General features: G+C 51.9%; 1 protein-coding gene across 1 annotated transcript in view; it reads left to right on the plus strand.

The window, feature by feature from the left end:
- Positions 1-19,204, plus strand: part of Wnt3 (Wnt family member 3) — a 42,010-nt gene that overhangs the window by 14,689 nt on the left and 8,117 nt on the right. The window contains exon 2 of the mRNA XM_048786321.1: positions 17,186-17,427. Within this exon, the coding sequence (XP_048642278.1) occupies positions 17,186-17,427 (242 nt within the window). The remainder of the gene's footprint in view (positions 1-17,185; positions 17,428-19,204) is intronic.

Raw genomic sequence — 19,204 nt, forward strand, 5'->3', positions numbered from 1 at the left:
TTATTTTTCTCAGCAGCCAGGCTGTGATCATTTCAACTTTTTTTTTCTTAATTCCTCCTATGTGAACTAGCTCAGTCCAGAGCCCCCATCCTAGAGGGACTTGAGCTGAATTAACGAACTTAGGCCTGATGCTGTTGGCCAGTCTATCAGTTCTCTAGCTGAACCCCCTCTACCAGGAGGCAGTCAGAAACTGGGGACTGTTCAGGCCCCACTGAGTTTTGCACCCTGGTGACACCTGAGGCTGCCTGATCAGCATCAGACCCTCTGCACAGCATTTCTGCTCAGGAGGTGAGGTCAGTAGGCAAGATTCCCCACCAGGTAAAGATGCTCATGAGCCGAAAGAGCCAGAGAATCTAGGGGAAGGAGGCTGGTAAAGGGAAGGAGTTCCCAGGAATCTGTAGCTTGATTGGTCTTTCAAAAGTCTGACTATGTGAGAACCTGTTAAGGTATTGAAGTCTTTATTTGTATGGTCTCCACAGTGGTGTAGATTCTGCTCACAAAGGAAAGTCTGAATTCCACAGAGATTTGGAAGAACTCTATATCACAGTTGGCGCCTCAGCCCCATAGGATGGCCTTAGTTTTGTGCCTTGAACAATACGTAAGCTGGGCCAGATGACCCTGAGGATGCCTTCCAGTCTGACAATCTCCTGTCTTGGGGACTTCCTTCAGGCCCACAGATGGTCCCCACTTCACTGCCTTGTCAGGGGACTCCTTCCTTCCGTGTCCCTTGTGTTTTGCATTGTGTCAATTCTCCAAAGTGCTTTTTTTTTTTTTCTCTGAGGGCATGAAAATCTAGAACACATCTTTTGAAGGCTACCCATTCTCCATCCTGCTCTGTGTCCTCCTTCTCTTGGTCTCCCCTGCTCAACCAGCATGGTTGTAAGCTGTCTGGCCCCTTGCTAACCTCCTGCTGCCTAGTAGAGTACACCCTCCTCTAGGTTGAGGTCCATGAAAATGTCTTCGTTATCCCCATCATGCCCAGTTCAGTGCGGAGCACACAGTGGGTGCTAAATAAATGCATTCTGCTGGAATGAACTGGCTATTACCAGAGCATGGGATCTAGACCAAAAAGCAAAAGAGCAATGGTACAAAATATGAGCTCAAACTCTGCCTCCACTTCCTGACTTGAGTTCTCTTCTGAGCCTCAGTTTCCTCATTTATGAAGGGGAAACAGTATTTACCGTCTGGGCTTTTGAGAAGACAAAACAAGGTGCTGTGTGGGGAAAATCTGCAAAATGGAAGGTACCAGAACAGGACGTCAATCCCACTGACCTCTCTTAGGAGCTCAATGTGCACACTGATCAACATCTGCTGGGTTTGGCATCTTGGGAGAGGTCTTAAGAATCCCTGTCCCCTGGGATTCTCTGTGGTCACCTGAATTTACATACCCTAACTCAAACACAAATTCCTCCACCTATAGGAGAGGAGTCTCTTCTTCCTCTGAGGATGCTTTGGGTGTAGGTCTGGCTCTGTCTGAGACACAGAGAAATAAACACAAAGTGGGAAGAACTGTGCCCACATTGGAAAGTAGAAAGATCAATGGGCAGGGGTCCTGGGGTTGGGATTTACAGGGCTGTTAGCCCAGTGGGCAACTTGAGCATCTCAGCCCTCACCAACAGGCCCCAGGCAGATCTCTTCCCCACAGAAATCACCTCAGCACCACCATCTCCCAGCCGCATGGCCCCAGACACATTTCCTGTTCTCTCTAACCCATGTCATCTGTCAAATAGGGATAATAACATCACTGGGTTCTTTGGCTAATTAAAGGATATATTCTATGTAGAGGGCTTTACGTGGTACCTGGCACGTAGTCAGGCCTCAATAAATGTTAGTCATTATCAGGAATAATAACAGCCGTCCTGAATGCCCTGGAAAATAGGTTCCCTCACTCCTTATTTACAGCAGAGCTCAATAAATAATTTCTTCATGACCTTATTAACTACTGTGTACCCAAACAAACACACCCCATATTTTCTTATTCACCATTGAGTGTGTACCTGTAAAAGTATTCCCCTGGATTTCTGAGTGTCTCCATAAAGGTGCCCCCATTACCTCATCTCCCTCGGTTTTGTGGGCACCTCCTTCTGCCTGTGGTGACTCTGGCCTTCCCTGAAGCCAGAGAGAGTAATTGGCTAGTCTGTGCTGATATTCTGACCCTCATGTTGAAAGTAAGCCCATTTGTACAAAAATGGGAAATCAAAAACTTTGATTTTAAGTGTGTGTGTGTGTTTGTGTATGTGTGTGTGAGAGAGAGAGAAAGAGAGAGGTGTTGATTTGTCTTTCCTACCCAAAGTGTGTTTACCCCAGAAGAAAGGCCCCCCTACTTTTGTAATGAATATGAATAAAGATGAGACTGAAAACAGAAACTCTCTGGGGCACCAGCCCTCTGCTGGGATATGCTGGCTGTTTGGGATGACAGTGGGCAGAGGTGAGGGAGTAGGAGGTGAGAGAACCCACTGGGAGGAGGTGAGTGGACAGGAAGGGCTCAGCAAGAACAAGGGACCATTTTATGGTCAGCCAGAGGGAAGGAAAGGTCTTGTGGGGTTGGGGGAGTGGCTATGGGCAAGAGACTGAGAGAGATGTGGAACCTCAGTGGGAGGAAGCCCTGAGACCTTGAACCCTGAGAGCATCTGGTCATCTTGCAGATCTGCTCAGAGTTTCTTAGACTCACAAGCATATAGGTCCCATTGCAAGGCTAAGAAAAGGGGGTTGGAAAAATCAGGGAGAAGGGAAAAGAAGCCCAGAGAACCAGGAGGAAGGGAAGATTAAAGGCCTGAGCAGGGGGTCACCAGACAATGCCTTGGACTGGTGGAGGAAAGGATTTCTTTTGAAATGTATTTCTTATCTTGTCTTTCCAATGGATGGTAGTGTGCATTTTGTAATGCACATAAAATATGAGTACAGAGGCCTGTGTGTGATTTATACCTACGTGTATGTAAATGAGGGGCATGCCCAAACACTTTTTGCTCATGTGCTGCTGATCAAAAACATTTTGCTGCTGTGGCTGTAAAGATGGAGATGGAGAAGCCAGGAGAAAGAGAACTAGAAAACACCAGGGGTTGGAAAAGGAGGGAAGGGCTGACCTGGCTATTTAGAAAGGATGCAGTGGTGCTGGGAGCAGAGGAGGCAGCCAGGAGAGGCCAGGCTGAGGACCCAGGTGTGGGTGGGCAGGGCTCCAGCCTTGTCTGTGACCGCGGGTGCTGCTTCTCAACCTCGCCTGATCCTTAAAATGGAGGGGCTACATATACCACCGGGCGCCTAGACCATTTAAATCCGTTTTCAGGGTGGGCATTACTTTTGAGCTCAGCCAAGACAGTTCCCATGCAGCCTGGGCTGAGAACCGGTGACTGGTCCCTCCGAGGGCTGGAATAATGAAGTCTTGCTTGGGTCTGCAGAGGCCGAATACGGGTCCTAAGAGCCTCTGAGTGGCTGCTTTCACAACCCAAGCACCGGTGACAGGGAGTCCCCTTGAGAAGAAAGGACAGAGGGTGTGAATGTAGGGACATTGCAGAGGAAACACTGCAGAGGAACTGGCGACAGGGCCTGGGGACTAATGAATTGGGGGTGAGGGTGGGGCGGGGGTGCGAAGGAAGATGTTGAGGCTCGCTCGGGAACGGGCTGGGAGGGAGGGCAGCCAGCGCTTTGAACTTGCGTGGAGCCTCCCTAAGGAGGGCGGGGGAAGTCCAGGTGCCGAGCAGGGCTGCCTTCACCTGCGTCCCAGCGCCGTGGGGGGACGAGGCGCAAGGAAGACCTCCTGGGAATGTGGTGGAAATACCCACCTTGAAAGGCAGGGAGCCGAACGTTGCCCTGAGCGCCGGGTGTGGCTCGGACCCCCACCGCCGCCGCCGCCAACTCCTGTCGTTCACACCTGCCGCTGTGGGTGCTGGGGCCTCCCTGGGTCCCAGTGGTGGCCAGCAAGTCGGCCACCGCCCGAGGCCATGGGTTCGAGCCTGTGCGGGTGCCATTAGAAGTCCCTACAAGTTAGAGGTTTTGTGGATGTCCTCCAAAGTTTTATTCTGAAAAGCGTTAATCAAGGCTGGGATGTGGCTCAGTGGTAGAGCCTTTGCCCCACATGCCTGGAGGTCACATGTTCAGAGCCACAGCACTGTAATATTAACGACAACTAGAAAAAAATGGTACAGGAGGTATCAGACATTTCCTGGTGCAGTTTTGCAAACATTTTGGCAGAGATTTTTTTTTTTTTTAATATTGCTGTAATCTCTTTCCTCTGAATACTTACATGTATTCAGTTTGTTTTGCCGAACAATTTGAAAGTAAATGATAGTGGTGATCCCCGAATTTCCAAAATGTAAGGATGATCCCTGACCACCTGTGATCACCAGGAAATTATTAACGATTCTTAATAATTCAGCTTTCCAGGCTGGGGTTGTGGCTCAGAGGTAGAGCGCTCACCCAGCATGCACCAGGCACTGGGTTCGATCCTCAGAACCACAAAAATGTAAAATAAAGATATCGCGTCCACCTAAAACTAAGAAATAAAATAAATATTAAAGAAGAAATTCAGATTTCCCCAGTTATCCCCCATATTTGCGTGGAGCCTCCCTAAGGAGGGCGGATATTTGGGGGATAACTGGTTCCAATTATTTGATTGTTATGTCTCAATTTCATTTTACTCCAAAACAGTTCTCCCTGTATCCCTACGCTTTAAAAATGATGCTGGTGGGGGCTGGGGATGTGGCTCAAGCGGTAGCGCGCTCACCTGGCATGCGTGCGGCCTGGGTTCGATCCTCAGCACCACATACAAACAAAGATGTTGTATCTGCCGAAAACTAAGAAATAAATATTAAAAAAAAAAATGATGCTGGTGGTTTGAAGAGTTCCCGCCTGTAGTCTTTCAGAACGTCCGCCTTTCTGAAATGAGCCAACTGCTTCCCCACAGTGTATTTGATTTGTCCCTCTATTCTGTTACTTGTCCTGATAACTGAAGGTGACCTCTCCAAGTGGGTTGGAGTCAGACTAAACATCTTTGGCTAGTGAGCTTTATAGGGGCGTTGGGTACCTCATATTGCGTCACCTCCTATCCCCTTGTCACTCCTGGGGGAGGTTTTTAATGAGCCAGTTTCCTGGACTCCTCCCCAGATGGTCTGGTCCAGCAGGTCTGGCGTTGGAGCCCAGGTGTCTGGATTTTTCAAAACCACCCTGAGTGGTCTGGCTGCTGAAGCTCACCACCTGCCTCCCTGACCCTGGTCAATGAGAGTCCTTTATCCCTCAGAAGGCATAGTGTAAGGGAATGGGTGGGACAGTAGGGGTAGGTGAGGTCCTAGGGGCTCCAGCCCTGGTGGTCACTGCTATCTGAGTGTGAGGTAGGGCAGGCAGCATCTAGGTCTCCCTAGGGGAGGAGGATGGGCCACCTCAGAGAAGCTCGTAGGCTTCTCTTGAATCTGGGAGCTCCTGTGAGACCAGGAGTGTCCCCATACGCAATTCTGGCTCCCAGCATCCAGTGCAGGGCCTGGCCCAGTGTAAAGGAAGATACGCAGCAGTCTGGTGGCCTTCTGGGGAGTCTTGGGGAGCCAAGCAGCAGGGTTCTCTGTGCGCCCTACTGGGCTTCTCAGAAACAAAGGATTTCCAGATGGAAGAGCAGCTGTGTAAAAAGACCCAAAGAACCAGCAGGGACATTGCCTGCCCTCAGCTTGTTAGGGTGGCAGCCCACAGGTCTGGAAGATGAAGACAGGCCAGGGTGATTAGGTGGAGCCAGTTGGTACTGCAAAAGGAGGCAGGGAGGCCCTCACAGGGTCCTGCACCCATTGGTGAACCAGGCACCCAGCTCAGTGTCTACACATGACTGAAGGAATTTCTCCTCTCAAAAGATTCATCCTTAGTGGAGAAAGAGTCAATGGACAATTCAATTGAGCATGTAAGTTTATCCTAGAGGTAGGCATAAAAGCTGGAGATGGGGCTTGGGGCTATAGCTCAGTGGTAAAGTGCTTGCCTCGCCTGTGTGAGGTACTGGGTTTGACCTGGGAACCTGTAGACTTGGGAACCATTAGACTTGGCTTCTTAGAACAAGCAACCTGACTCTGTAAGGCTCTCGTTTCCTCGTCTGTAAAATGGGAGACTAACTCCTGCCATATATAACTCAAGAACTGGAGGGCCAGGAAGTGGTATAAAGTTAAAATGAGCTAAATATGATGCAAATATGGGTTTAGGAAAATTTTAAATTAGACTTCAGTTGGTAGAGTGGGAAGCAAAGGAACAAAGATGTCTAAGGAGAAAAAAAAAGTCTAAGCTGAACTTGACTTCAAAGCCCAGATCAAATGTCAGTTCTCTGAAATCCCTTCTCCCAGCTCTTCTCCCCTCAGCACATAACATGCAAGTACTAAATGAAGCCCCAGTCCTCAGATGGCAGGTCTGGGAGGGCTCCAGAAGGATCTGTCCATGTGAAGGAGATAGAGCTCTGGCTGGGAGTCAGACACCTGAGCTGTTCCCGTGCATTACCTCTAACCTGATGAAAAACACCTGGGTCTCAGTTCCCCACAAGAAACTGGACTAGATGGTGCCCAAGGTCCATCCATCTTTGCCATTTCAAAGCTGTGATGGAATAACTGGCATGTGTGGCCTTTACAAAAGCCTTCTGGTTCCTTTCCAGGCCACTTCTATGTCCTACCTAACCTCCTTCAGCTAGCCAGAGGCCAGCAAGAAAACCTGCTCAGGCAGAGACTTCTATTTAACAGGTCTTTTTTTGCCTACTTACTTGTACCCAATGAGACATGTAGTCCTACCAGGGTTTCTGGAATGCTCAGCATCTCTCTTAGAAAGACTGGACTCGATTGGAGGAAACTAGGAGAGAGTCATCAAAACTGATGGGCAGGAATGTTGTGACCCTGAACATGTCCTTGGTCCTCAGTGCCTCCTCTGTAAAGAGGCCTGACTGCTCACCTGTGGACTGCTTGGCAAAGTGGAGAAACCCACCAGCTCTTGGCCTGCACCCTTGGGAGCTGTGTCCCCAGTACATACTTGAACAGCTGTGGTCTTGGCATCTCCCAGGGAGACCCTCTGCCCGTCCAGGGTATGAGGCGTCTCCTGGCCCTGCCATTTCAATCCTCCAGACAGCCTGGGCTCGCCCTTTTCTCTGCTCCCAGTTGAGTCTGGGTGAATCCTCTGGAAGCTCTCTCTAGCTTGTGGTATAGGGGATCTTCAGGGGGTCCCTGTGGGGGACCAGGCAGAGCCCCTTCCTCCTCCTTTCCCTAGTCTTTCTCCTTCACTACTACTGCTCTGGGCCCCTTCCCCATTCTTCCCCCCAGGTCCCACCCTCCTTCCCTCCTCCCCAGAGCCCACCATCCTGCTCTTACCCCCACCCTCCAATTTGGCCAAAGGGGATAGTCCCTCTCTCCCTCCCTGCTCCACTCTGATTAACTCCACTTTCCTGTGAGATGGGAGGGGGGCTTCATGCTCACAACACCACAAAAAACAGGTTTAAACATTTCACAGGTTTCAACATTTTTCAGACCGCCTTGTCTCATCTTATCAGTTCAGGAGCCGCAGGCCAGGCCGGGAGCTGTTATGGAGATGTGGAGAGCAGAAGCCCAAGCATTCCAGCCTGGCTGCCGCCCCCCACTCCACCCTCCCTTCCTTTTGCTTCCCAAAGAAAGGCCTACAGGACTCCCCCGGATAGAGGCAGGGCTGCGACCAGCGCCTCCTGCTGTGGGCGGGGGTTGGGGGGTTTCTGCCCATGCCCTTCTCTTCCTGCCAGGGGTTGAGACTCTTCTGGAACTGAGGGGTACATGGCTTCCTCTAAGGGCCCCATTGGCCCTGAAAAGGACTCTCTACAAGTTGAGGGACACAGGGAGTTAGCAAAGTCACTCATAGGACGTAGAAGTGTCCCTGGGCCAGCAGGGCCAGTGAGGTCCATGGGAAAGCCCAGGGAGGGCGGGAGGGCGAGCTGTCCCCTAACAGGCTCCCGTGGCCTGTCCTCACAGGCTGCTCCCCTACAGGAAGGAGTGGCTTTTTGTTTTGATTTTCTTCATGCTTGTGACCGCTGGTCTGGAATATTCTTCTTTCCCTCCATTTTTCCCTGAAGCCCCTGCCTTCCTGTTCCTGTCATGTTTATGGTGATCTTGGTGACACAGTGCAGGGTGAAACACCCAGGAATGGCTGGACAAAGCCCAAAGGCCCAGAGTTCAACCAAGTCAACCTAAGAGTCAGACCACAGCCTGGTCCCCAGGCCAGAGGGCACTGGGGCAGCTCATGGTCGGGGAGAAGTCAGGGCTGTAGTCAGAGAGGTGTCCCCACAGGAGGACTGGCTGAGGACTAACAGTTTAGGACATGCCCGAGCTCTCGCCCAGTGAGGATATAAAGTGGCAGAGGGACACAGCAGAGGAAGGGAAGGGCAGGGAAGGGCACACTGACTGTGTGTCCCCTGGGAACCTGTCAGGAATACCAGGAAACCAGGGCTGGGTTACACTAACTGCGCCTCCTGTGGAGTTTCAAGGGCGCTCTCTCCACCTCTTAGCCCAAGGTTCTGGTCCATGGTGTGAGGTTCAGGCCCCTGAGGCTGGGCCAGCCTGCCAGGGCCTCCCTGCCTTGGCATGTGGTATCTGCTGCCCCACCGACTTCCAGTTGGCACAGCGTCCCCGGGGACCCAAAGGGAGATCAGGCCTAGTATCATTCGGCTCTAGCTCCTGGTCAAAAATCCCCCAGTCTGAATGTCCAGCCTCTGACTTCCTCTTGGCTGTAGCTCTGCCCCTCCCCACTGTCTGGACACAGGTGCCTGCAGGTGTCTCTGCAGGTGACTCTGCAAACTTCCTTTCATCTTTGTTCTCAAACTGCTTTGTGGGCTGGGCTATAACTCAGTTGGTAGAGCTCTTGCCTTGCATGCTCAAGGCCCTGGGTTCAATCCCCAGCTCCAAAATAACCAAAAAACAAACAAACAAACAACAACAACAACAACAAAAAACAAAACTGCTTTGCTTCTTATGTTCCCAGCCTTGGTTGACACCCCGTCCTCCTGGCTCAATGCCTTCATTACACTTTCTTTTCCCTCTTGTGTCCCTGATCCTAATTGATGGCTTTCTCTCTGTTCCCAAAGCCACTGTTCTGAGAACCTAGTCCGCCCAGCTGCACAATTGGCTTACCCCAGACCAGTGACATCTGGGCCCCTGTGTGCTTGCAATGTGCTGCCAGGACCAGGACTCCCAGCTTTGCCAGCCTTTGGTCTCCAGTGCCAACCCTTTGTCCTTTTTCACAGGTGACTATCAGATCAATAGTCCAAAGTCCACCTCGGGAAGCTTCAAGGGCTGCCAGAAGGCCTGGTGTACCCCGCCCTGTGTAGCCATTTGTTCCCCCTCCTCTGCTTCTCTGTATGGCTGGAGCCGGTAGCTGGGGCAGTGGGGTGGGGGGCGGGGACCAACTGCTGCTCCCTTTTCTGCTTCCTGGCCTGAGGTTGTTCCCCTGTTGGGGGTGCCTGAGGGACCCCTGACCACCTTCACCAGCTCTACAGCTGCTCCTGATGATGGCAATAGGGGCCCCCTCCAGGAGATGGTGCCCTCTTATTGTGGCGGTTACTCAGCTTGTAAGTGACAAGAGCCTTGAGATTCTTTCTCACTCACTGATGGCACCCACAGTGGCTGGACCTACTAGGTGCTCCCCCAAAGTCGGTTGGTCTGTTCCTGACAGATGCCTCCAGATCTGGGCCTCCTGGGGCATGGCTTCACTCATCCCCATGTTCCTGGTACCTGGAGCTCTGCCAGATTCAGGGTCATCACTCAATAAGTGCCAGTCAAGTGAACAGACGGTGAGTGAATGTGTTCATCAAGAAAGACTAACCTGCTCTGTAAGGCCAGGCCCTTCCATTTATGGCACATGTCTGTGTCCTTGCTGGGCCCCAGTCTGATGGCTAGGACTCAATCAAGCTGGGACCCCAGCAGGAGACCTGGGGCCCTGTGGCTCAGCAGGCCTTGATGTTGCTCCTGCCTTAGCTCAGCTCTCTTTCCTTCTTCCCTCCTGCCTCCTGCCAGAGACAGGGACAACCCGAGGGCCCCTCCGTGACTGTGGAATGAATAAACCAACAACGCACATAAGAGAGGTCCTGAGCTACCTCTACTTCTCTGATGACACCCTCTGTGGGCCACCAGACCAGAGAACCACATGAGCCCCTTTGGCTCAGAAGCGACTCCCTCCCTTAAGATCGTTTTCAGATCCCTCCATCCTACTGAGACATCAGGAAGGGTGTAGACCTGTGCTTGACACACACAGGGCCCACCTGTGCTCCAGACAGGACCAGTGGAAGGCAGCCTGGGAGACTTGAGTGAGTTCCCTCTTCTCACTTTCTCACAAGTTTCTTGCCAAGGCACCAGAGTGAGTTGCCCAAGTACCAGGCCCGGGGCCTCTGGTGTCAGGGGCAGCTAGCCATGCTGCATTTCAGCTCCTTGGACGTCCAGAAGCTGGAGGCTGCAGGGTCCACCAGGCCCATCACCCTCCCTGCTCCACTGACATGGGTGTACCTGAATTTGTTGAGCTCGTCCATCTCTAAATGGCCTCTTGACCAAAGTGGAAAGGTAGTGTGGCCTTAGTTCCAAGGCTAACCCTTGGCTCTTTAGTTCCTGCTGATTCCTCAAGACTTTTCTTCCGTTTTTGGAAGTATCCATCTTGTCCCAGGTCAGGATGGAGTCCCTTTGGACGCAGGAGCAGGTTGGGCCTCTTCTCAGGATTGCCTAGGATCCAGTGGGTGGAGCACAGCACACTGGGTGGGCCACCGTGAGCCTAGGGAAACAGCATGGTTACTGCAGGAGAGACAAGTGACCGCAAAGGAGTGGTTTCCAGTTCCCTCCCCTTTAGCACCTAAGAAGTGATTTTAAGAGATACTAGGTCTTTGGATCAGAATCTATGGTGCCCTCTCTTTGGCGCTGGCAGAGATGTTAGGTCTCCCTATGGAAAAAGGAGAGGGCATGGTGCCCATGATTCCATGAAAAGCATCATGGGTGGCTGCTTGGCCATGGAGCTCACCCCAAGACTGGGGAAAGGAGAAGGGGAGCCCTGGAACCTTTCTGGGCTGCAGCCCTGGGGTCCACTTTCTAAACCCCTATCCATACGGGGACCACAGGTGGTACCTCCGTCTACTCTGTGCCAATCCTAGAGAAGCTTCTGAGAAGCATTTATCATCCCTTATGTTAGGGGCCTGGTGGGTCATAGAAGGGTGTCATCTGCCCCAAGGGAAGGAGAATGTTGTAGGAAGAAGAGCCCGGATATCAACTGAGAATCCTGACTTCTATTGTTGCTCTCTGCATAGCCAGGAAAATGACATGCCCTCTCTGGGCCTCGGGTTTTCCAGAGGAAACTAGAAAGGGATTAGACTAGCTCCTTGGCTTTCAAATTGTATCCTGCAGAGGGGCCCTAGGTTGGGGCCAAGAGGGAAATTGAGGGATCCAGGTAGACACCCCTCCTCTTTTTTTTTCCTTTTTAATTGTTTTTTAGGTATACACATCAGTGACATCAAGTACTTCCCCAGGTTATGTAACCATCACTCTATTTCCAGAATTTTGTCATCCTCCCAAACTGAAACTCTATTCTCCCTGCCTTCCCCCAGTCCCTGGGACCCTCTAATCTCCTCCTGTCTTATGAATTTGCCTGTTCTAAACATTTCATACAAATGGAGTCATGCAATCTTTGTCCTTTTGTGACTGGCTTACTTCACTCAACATTTTCAAGGTTCATCTGTGCTGTAACGTATTTTGGAACGTCATTCCTTTTTATGACTGAATACAATTCTGTCACCTGTATATATGGCAGTTCCATTCATCTGTTGATGGACACGGGTTATCTTCACCTTTTGGCTACAGTGAATAGCTTGAGTACTAGTGTGCAAGTATTTGTCAGGGCCTCCATCTTCAGGTCTTTGAAAAAAAATATGTAGCTATAGATATAGATATGGAATTGCTGGACTCTATGTTTGTGTGGGTATGTGGGATTGGGGATTGATCCCAGGGGCATTCTATCACTGAGCTATATCCCCAGCCCCCCCCCTTTTTAAGTTTTTTGTTTTATTGAGACAAGGTCTTGCTAAGTTGCCTAGGCTGGCCTCAAATTTGTGATCCTCCTGCCTCAGCCTCCTGTTACTGGGATTAACGAATGCACAGCACCACACCTGGTGCTATGATGATTTCTTCTTCTTCCTCTTTTTCCATGCAGGGCTGGGAGTTGAATCTGGGTCTTGGCTCTCTCCCACTGAGCCACACCCCCAGCCCTATGATAATTCTGTTCAACTTTTTGAGAAAAGGGCTCCTCTTCGTATCTGTTTTCCATACAGGGGCGAGGAGGGTGGTTGGGTATGAGCCCATTTGGAAACAAATGGCCAACAAACAAGAGAGAACCTGAACTAGATGACCCCCGGGGTCCCTCCAATCTCTAAAATTCTATACTGGAAGGTTCTAAGGTAAAACAAGCAAATAAAAAGTATTTTTTAAAAAACCGCCAACTTTGGGTGCAGGGGAGGCTGCCCAGGTGGGCAAAGGACTCCAGACCTTAACGGGTCATGGAGCGGAGTGTGGTGACAGCAGCACAGTGCATGGCCCATGCAACGCATGGCCAGCGTGCCCTCACTGCTCGAGGAGGCAGAATCTGTGTCAGCAACGCCAGCATCAGGCCAGGCAGCGTGGACACCATAGGGTTCTGCTCAGTGTCTCACTCGATGTTGTAAGTGCAAGTCAATCCCACGCCTGCGCCCACCTGACTTGTTTGGTTAAACGTTTTGTCTCTGCCTTGTGCTCACTGGGCAGACCTACCCTCCACCCTCTGGTCACAGAAGGTGTCCTCCATGTAGTGACAAAGAACTGGGGTGACAGGAGTCTGATAAGGCCAGGGGACATATTTTAAGTCTGGCCTATTTGACGGGGGCCATTTCACCGTGGAGGTCAGCATCGAGGTCTCCAGCAGCAGCCGATGGCTTGCTGGCACCTGCTGCCCATCTGCCTGGCTGCCTGTGTCCATCCTGGGTCCAGCTGGGCGGTGGGTGGTTGGGGTGGAGGATGAGCTGCCCCAAGGGAAAGGCCACAGGGCCCTTGGGCAGGGCAGGGCAGGGGCTGGGTATAAATAGCTCGTGGCCCAGCTGGGAAGGCCTGGCAGGGCCCTCTGCCTCCCCCTCACCAGCTGCTAGTGCCAGGCAGGTCCTCAGCTCCCTTGGGAGCCTGGCCATCATCTTAGATCCTAGCTTGGGACTTCCTTAACGGCACTGGGGAGTCTCGTCCTGTGTGTAGGTGGCACCTCCGGATGCCTGGAGCCTGGGGAGTGGGGGGCACGTTCCTCTCCTTCTGGAGTATCAGCAAGTGGGTATCACGTGCACAGCCCCGTGGAAGGCCAAGTGTGCTGGTGTGTGTGTGTGTGTGTGTGTGTGTGGCTTGGCCGAGGAGACACACCCCTCCCTATCCTTAGGGCAGTTCCACTAGCCCAGGCAGATGAAATTGGAAAGAAATCAGTGGAGCACTTTGTGATAAGGTTTGAACATGGAACAGAAAACCTACAGAACAAGGACAGGTTACTTCTGGCTGGGAGCCTGGCAGAGTCTTTAGAATGGAGGTGACCCAGGAATCTGGTTTTGAAGAATGGGGAAGATGTTTGCCCAAAGGGCGCAAAGGTTGAGGTGGTGAAGCCCTGGAGGTGGGAAGCAGCAGGTGAATCTGATCATAGCCCCTCACGGATGGGTAGGAAGCTTTGAGGGAAAAGAGTCTCATTGTGTTTCCTCTCCCAGGGGCACATGTGCTTCAGTAATGGCAACCAGAGGTGGCCGAGGTAGAATGTCACACACAGCAGTGTGTGGGCAGGAGCTCAGGTCAGGGGTGGCGCGTGATCCTGCAGAAATCAGTCCCATGGGCCACAGCTAAATCTTCATCCCCAGAGGCCCTTGCTAATTACCGGCAGGATGTCCAGATCCGAGTTAGAACTTTTGAGTGGAGCATCCTGGAAATGTCCTCATGCCCTTGCCCTTTGGTTACCTTTAACACCCAGCCAGATCATGAAGGTCTTTGTCCAGCCAGCCCTGTCAGGACGGCGCTGCTGGGGCTGGGCCTTTGCTTTGATCCAGGGCGTCCTTCCCAGGGTAGATGGGAAGGGGATTTGGAAATTCTGATGTCAGAGATTCATTGATGGGAAGAATGTGGTTGGTGACAAGGCAGGGACACACGGTAACTGACCACCATTTCTGGAGGGCTTCCTATGTGCCAGGCACTGGATTATACCATTCACTCCTCCCCCATTAGGTCTATTTTGTAGATGAAGAAACTGAGGCATGGAGAGGGAATTGCTTGAGATGAGCAGGCTGGAAGTGGCAGGCTGGATGTGACTTGTGGCAGACTGTTTCTGGGCGCACAGTTGGTTGGAGCTGGGCAGTAGGAAGGAAGCAGGGTTTGGAGGGAAGAAGGAAAACAACTCGGGATGGTGAGTTATGGAACCGTGCTGTGCCAAGCCCACTACCCCGAGCCCTCATTCGGTTTTCTTCTCTAGTGATGGCCAGTTGCCCCTGCAGGGCAGGCTGGACACTGGACACGCTGGTCAGGAGCACCAGGATGGATTTGATCTGAAGCACTGGAGGGAGGCTCAGTTCTGGTGCTTTACAGTCCTGCAGACCCAGGCAGATTACTTAGCTCCCTGGCTTCCGTTTCCTCATCTATGAAATGGGATGATGGTGATGATGCTATCACCAACTTGTGAGGATTAAATAAGGCAACAAACACAAGCACCCAAAACTGTCTGGCCCAAAGTGGGCACCCGACAAACCACAGATATTTGATTGCTCTGGTTATTAACATAAATGGGGCGGGGGAGGATGATCTGCAGCACCCTGTCAAGCGCTGCATGGGCCACATGCCCATCAGGGACCTGGGCTCCCCTACTCAGGTGTGGGCTCAGGGCTGAGGCCCATGGTGCAGACAGGTAGGCCCAAGGCCATCCTCAGCCCTCAGGACCCAAGAGGCAGGGTGGTAAGCGATTTGCCCTCAGGACTTTGGAATCAGGCAGCTGGGTTCCAATGGGTCTCTTTCCCCCCCGCCCCACATTTTTTATTGGTGCTTTAGTAGTATGTAAAGGTGGACTTTGATGTTCTTATGTGCACACAGTGTAATATAATTTGGTCAATATCATTCCCCAAGATTTCCCCTTTCCCTCCTCTCCTCCCTCCCCCTGGTCCCTTTCCTCGATTCTACTGATCTCTCTTCAATTTTTTTTTAGTTGTATATGGAAACAATACCTTTATTTATTTATTTGTTTGTTTGTTTGTTTGTTTGTTTGTTTATTTATGTGGTGCTGAGGATTGAACCTAGTGCCCCACGCATGCACGTATGCGAGGCAAGCGCTTTATCACTGAGCCACAACCCCAGCCTTCCCTTCCCTTTTAATAAGATCCCCCCACCTGTCTTTTCTTTCCTCCTCTTTAGCTTTCACATATGAGAAAAAAAAAATCTGACCCTTGACTTTCTGAGTTTGGCTTATTTCACTTTACATAATGTTCTCAGGTTCCATGACTCTCTAGTTGTTCTGTGGTCTGGGCTAAGCCGTCGGTGAAAACAGGGCTGCTTGTAATGACCCTACTCTGTCTTAGGTTGTTATAAGGATTAAATGAGGTTTACCCAAGGAAAGGGCTCAGCCTGGCACAGAGGAAGTCGGTAATTAGCCATTATCAATGACAAGCCACAACTTCTGGCTCCTCCTTCCTTCTCTTTGAAAGGGCTCAGTGGTTGAGATCACATCAGTGCCACCATCTGAACTCCCAGACTTCATTCCCTGGTTTCCTCCTCCAAGTTAAATCAGTGGAATAATTGAGGGCCCGCTTCTCCCAGAGGCAGCCCAGGGCGGATAGGCGCACACCTCTGGGGTCCTGGAGAGCCCCTTCCCTTAGAATCTCTGTCAACTGACTGAAACCAGGAGCTAGCCCAAGGTTAAGGGAAGGATTGGGGAAGGCGGCAAACAGCATAATCTGAGCTGCCACAGACTTGGCACCAAAATGCCTTGGGGGAGCTCGTTCCTCTGTTTCCGCACCTGGGAGAGGAAATGCTCCTCTCACTCAAGAACTGACCGCGTCTGTTGCATCCCGAGTGCCAGGCACATAGCAAGAGTCCATAGATGGCAGATGTTGGGTTCTTCCTGGTGCCACGCCCAGAAAGCTTTTGTGTGCTTTATCCTGACCCACCCCTGGGGTCTTCTCCTGGACCCCCTTTCTCAAGGCTTGGTAGGTGATGGACTCAAAAGAAGAGATGACCCCTGGCTGCTCCTTCTTCCTACTCACTCTGCCCCCATCACAAATGACTGATCACAATTGACCTTGAAACACACTGAGACCTACTGATCATTTTCTTTGCTTCTCCCTCAAAATGTTGTTTCTACTGTTCCTGTGCTGAGGGAAGGAATGGTGGAGATTCCCACAGTTCCTTGGCTTTCTAATATATTCTATTTGCCTATCCACCCCTTCCCTACAAGACTCTGAAATTCGAGAGATTGACAGGATACTGATTGAAAAATGAGGGGCAAAGACTGAGGTGGCTTGATTCATGTCATATAGTATGGGGGGAGAGCTGAGGTCTAAATAGCCCAGGTGAGAGGAGAGGTGGCACACTAACTTCCAGGGAACTGGAAAGATGGTCATGTATTCCCTGGGGAGTCACAGGCAGGAGTAAGACTGAGCATGCAGCCTCTAGGGAAGAGGCTGACGAGCACTGCAGCGGGGTGTGTGTGTGTGTGTGTGTGCGTGTACATGTATACTGACTCCCTGCTGGGACTGATGCTTCTTTGATTTTTCAGAGATAAATTGGGGTCAAATGAGCCTCTGTGGTTTCCTCTCTTTAGTTTTGGCTTCTTTTCCAGGAATCTCTGGAAGTTTCCATGTGGCCCTCAAATTCTGAATTCCCAGAAGAGCGCAGAGTCAGACCCCTTCAACACCTGTCAGGGAAAATGGGTCCAGATCTGGGTCCCAAATTCCATCTTTCCACTCCAGGGTCCTTTTTGTGGCTATGATATGTCTATGCTAGGAGCTGACATTGCTTGGATCAGAGCTCTGCCCTTTGAGGGGCAGTTTTGCTCCCAGGAAGCCAAAGGTGGCACACACAGATGCCAGGTTTCTTAGGGCCTTAAGTTGAGGCCCACAGGCCCTCCGTTCCTCCACCTACCCCAGAGGGTCATGAAGTGAAGCCCATGCTGGGCCATGTGCTTTGTGTCTACTGTGCTACCTCCCTCTGTCTGCCCACAGGTCGCTGGCCCTGGGCCAGCAGTACACATCTCTGGGCTCACAGCCTCTGCTCTGCGGCTCCATCCCAGGCCTGGTCCCCAAGCAACTGCGTTTCTGCCGCAATTACATCGAGATCATGCCCAGTGTGGCCGAAGGTGTGAAGCTGGGCATCCAGGAGTGCCAGCATCAGTTCCGGGGCCGCCGCTGGAACTGCACCACCATAGATGACAGCCTGGCCATCTTCGGGCCCGTCCTGGACAAAGGTACTGTCTCCAGGCCAGGTGGGAGGTGGGTGAGGCTCCGGGGAGGGGTGTGGAAAGCATCAGGACCCTCCTACCTCAGGGTGCTTCAGGTTTGAGTGCAGTGGAAGGCAATAAAACTGGTGATGATCAGTGGCCTCCATGGAAAGTGGGAGTGGGTTGGGTCCTCCTCTGGGCTGTCTCCAAGTCCCGCCACAACTTTCTCTAGTGTTGCTGGGGGCTGGGCAGCCCTCGGATGCTGCAGGATCCAGGAGATTTGAGGGCAGGCACTATGAAACCCTGCAGCCTTCTTTCCTGTCTTGCACAGCAGGTACTCCAGGCTTTGATGTGGACATTTGGGACATTTCCTTAAGGCTGTGCTAAGTGCTATGCAAATGCCCCTTTGGGGAGGGGGTGGGGCTTTGCCACCCCACAGGGAAGTCCTCAGGAGCTGAGGAAGCTGCCTGATGCTGAGAACATTTTATTGCCCCCAGGTATCCCCTGAGAGTTTCTGTTAGTCCCATGCCCTGCAAACTAGATGCGCCCACAAACCACGATGGGCACACTGGCTTTTAGGTAACTTTCCAGCAGTCTTGTAACCTGGGGTTCTAATTGGCTGTGCTTCAGGTGGTTAAGAGTAAGGTGATTTGAGATTGAACTTGGGGGTCCCAATTCAATGGAGGGAGGGCTGCATGGGACAACTACTCCCAATAAGGGGCCTTTGGGTCTCTCAGGCTCTGGGCAAAAGATGGGCAATTCTTGGAGGAATTGCAGAGTCCAGGAAATTAGTAACTAGCTGAGCCTTGCCCTTCAACTGGAGTTTTTCCACCCAAACTGTTCCTCTCCTTTTAGAAGAAGGCATTGAAAGCTGCATTTACACCAGAAAGAAAAGGTATCCCAGTGCCAGTCCTCAGGGTGCCCAGTGGCTGGATGGGGGTGGGGAGACTGACTACTCCCATTTTTTGAGTGTAATACCCCTTTACCTGTGCCTCAGGTGCACAGGGTCTATCAGACCTACAGGCAAAATGTTGGCTAATATCACAGGATAGGAGGGCAATTAGCAAATCAATGGATGATGATTCTGTTTACGCTTCTATGACCAAAGCTAATTATTCCTTGTTTAGATAAAAGGTTTGGTCTCTAATTGGGGCCAAGTGGCTGCTGCTTGCATTTCAATCCCGATCTCGCTGGCGTGTGGGTCTCACCGGCTTCCGCTGCCCCACCTTGGGCCAGGTAGCGCTTAATCAAACAGCCTGGCGTCGCGACGCGCTCCCCAACCTTCTGATTGCTCTTCCCGCTGCGGACATTAGCCGGTGAGAAGCGGGTCTTTGAGCTTTTGGCCGGCTCACATTGTTTGACGTTCTAAATCACCTTTGTGGGTCTGGCACATGCCTTTGTCCCTAAACTGCAAGAGGGCGGGTTTGTGTTGCGGGGGCAAAGAGTGTAGGTCAGAGATGCTGGGACTTTGATGAAAGCGGTGGGGTGAAGTCTCCGGGAAGCGCCCACGCGCCCCAGTGCCTGGCGCGCGGGCGGTGAACCCGGGCTCCAACCTGCCTCCACCCCACGTTTGAACACCGCCCCCCCACCACAAAAAAGTTTGCACCCGTTGGCAAGCCCGCGGCCTCCGGCTATGTGGGCAGCCAAGGTTTAATCTCTGCCCACCGCCTTGAGATCCAGACGACCTAGAGTCCGGCTGCTCAGGGCGCGCGTCGTAGGTGCCAGCCGAGTGCAACCCCAGGGTCTGGGCCGGCCCGGAGGGGAGCCCTGGGGCTCCGGCTGAAGGCAGAGAGGAGCGGCCTGG

Source organism: Marmota marmota, unplaced genomic scaffold, assembly GCF_001458135.2.
Source record: "Marmota marmota marmota unplaced genomic scaffold, marMar, whole genome shotgun sequence".
In the NCBI taxonomy this organism is placed as follows: Eukaryota; Metazoa; Chordata; class Mammalia; order Rodentia; family Sciuridae; genus Marmota; species Marmota marmota.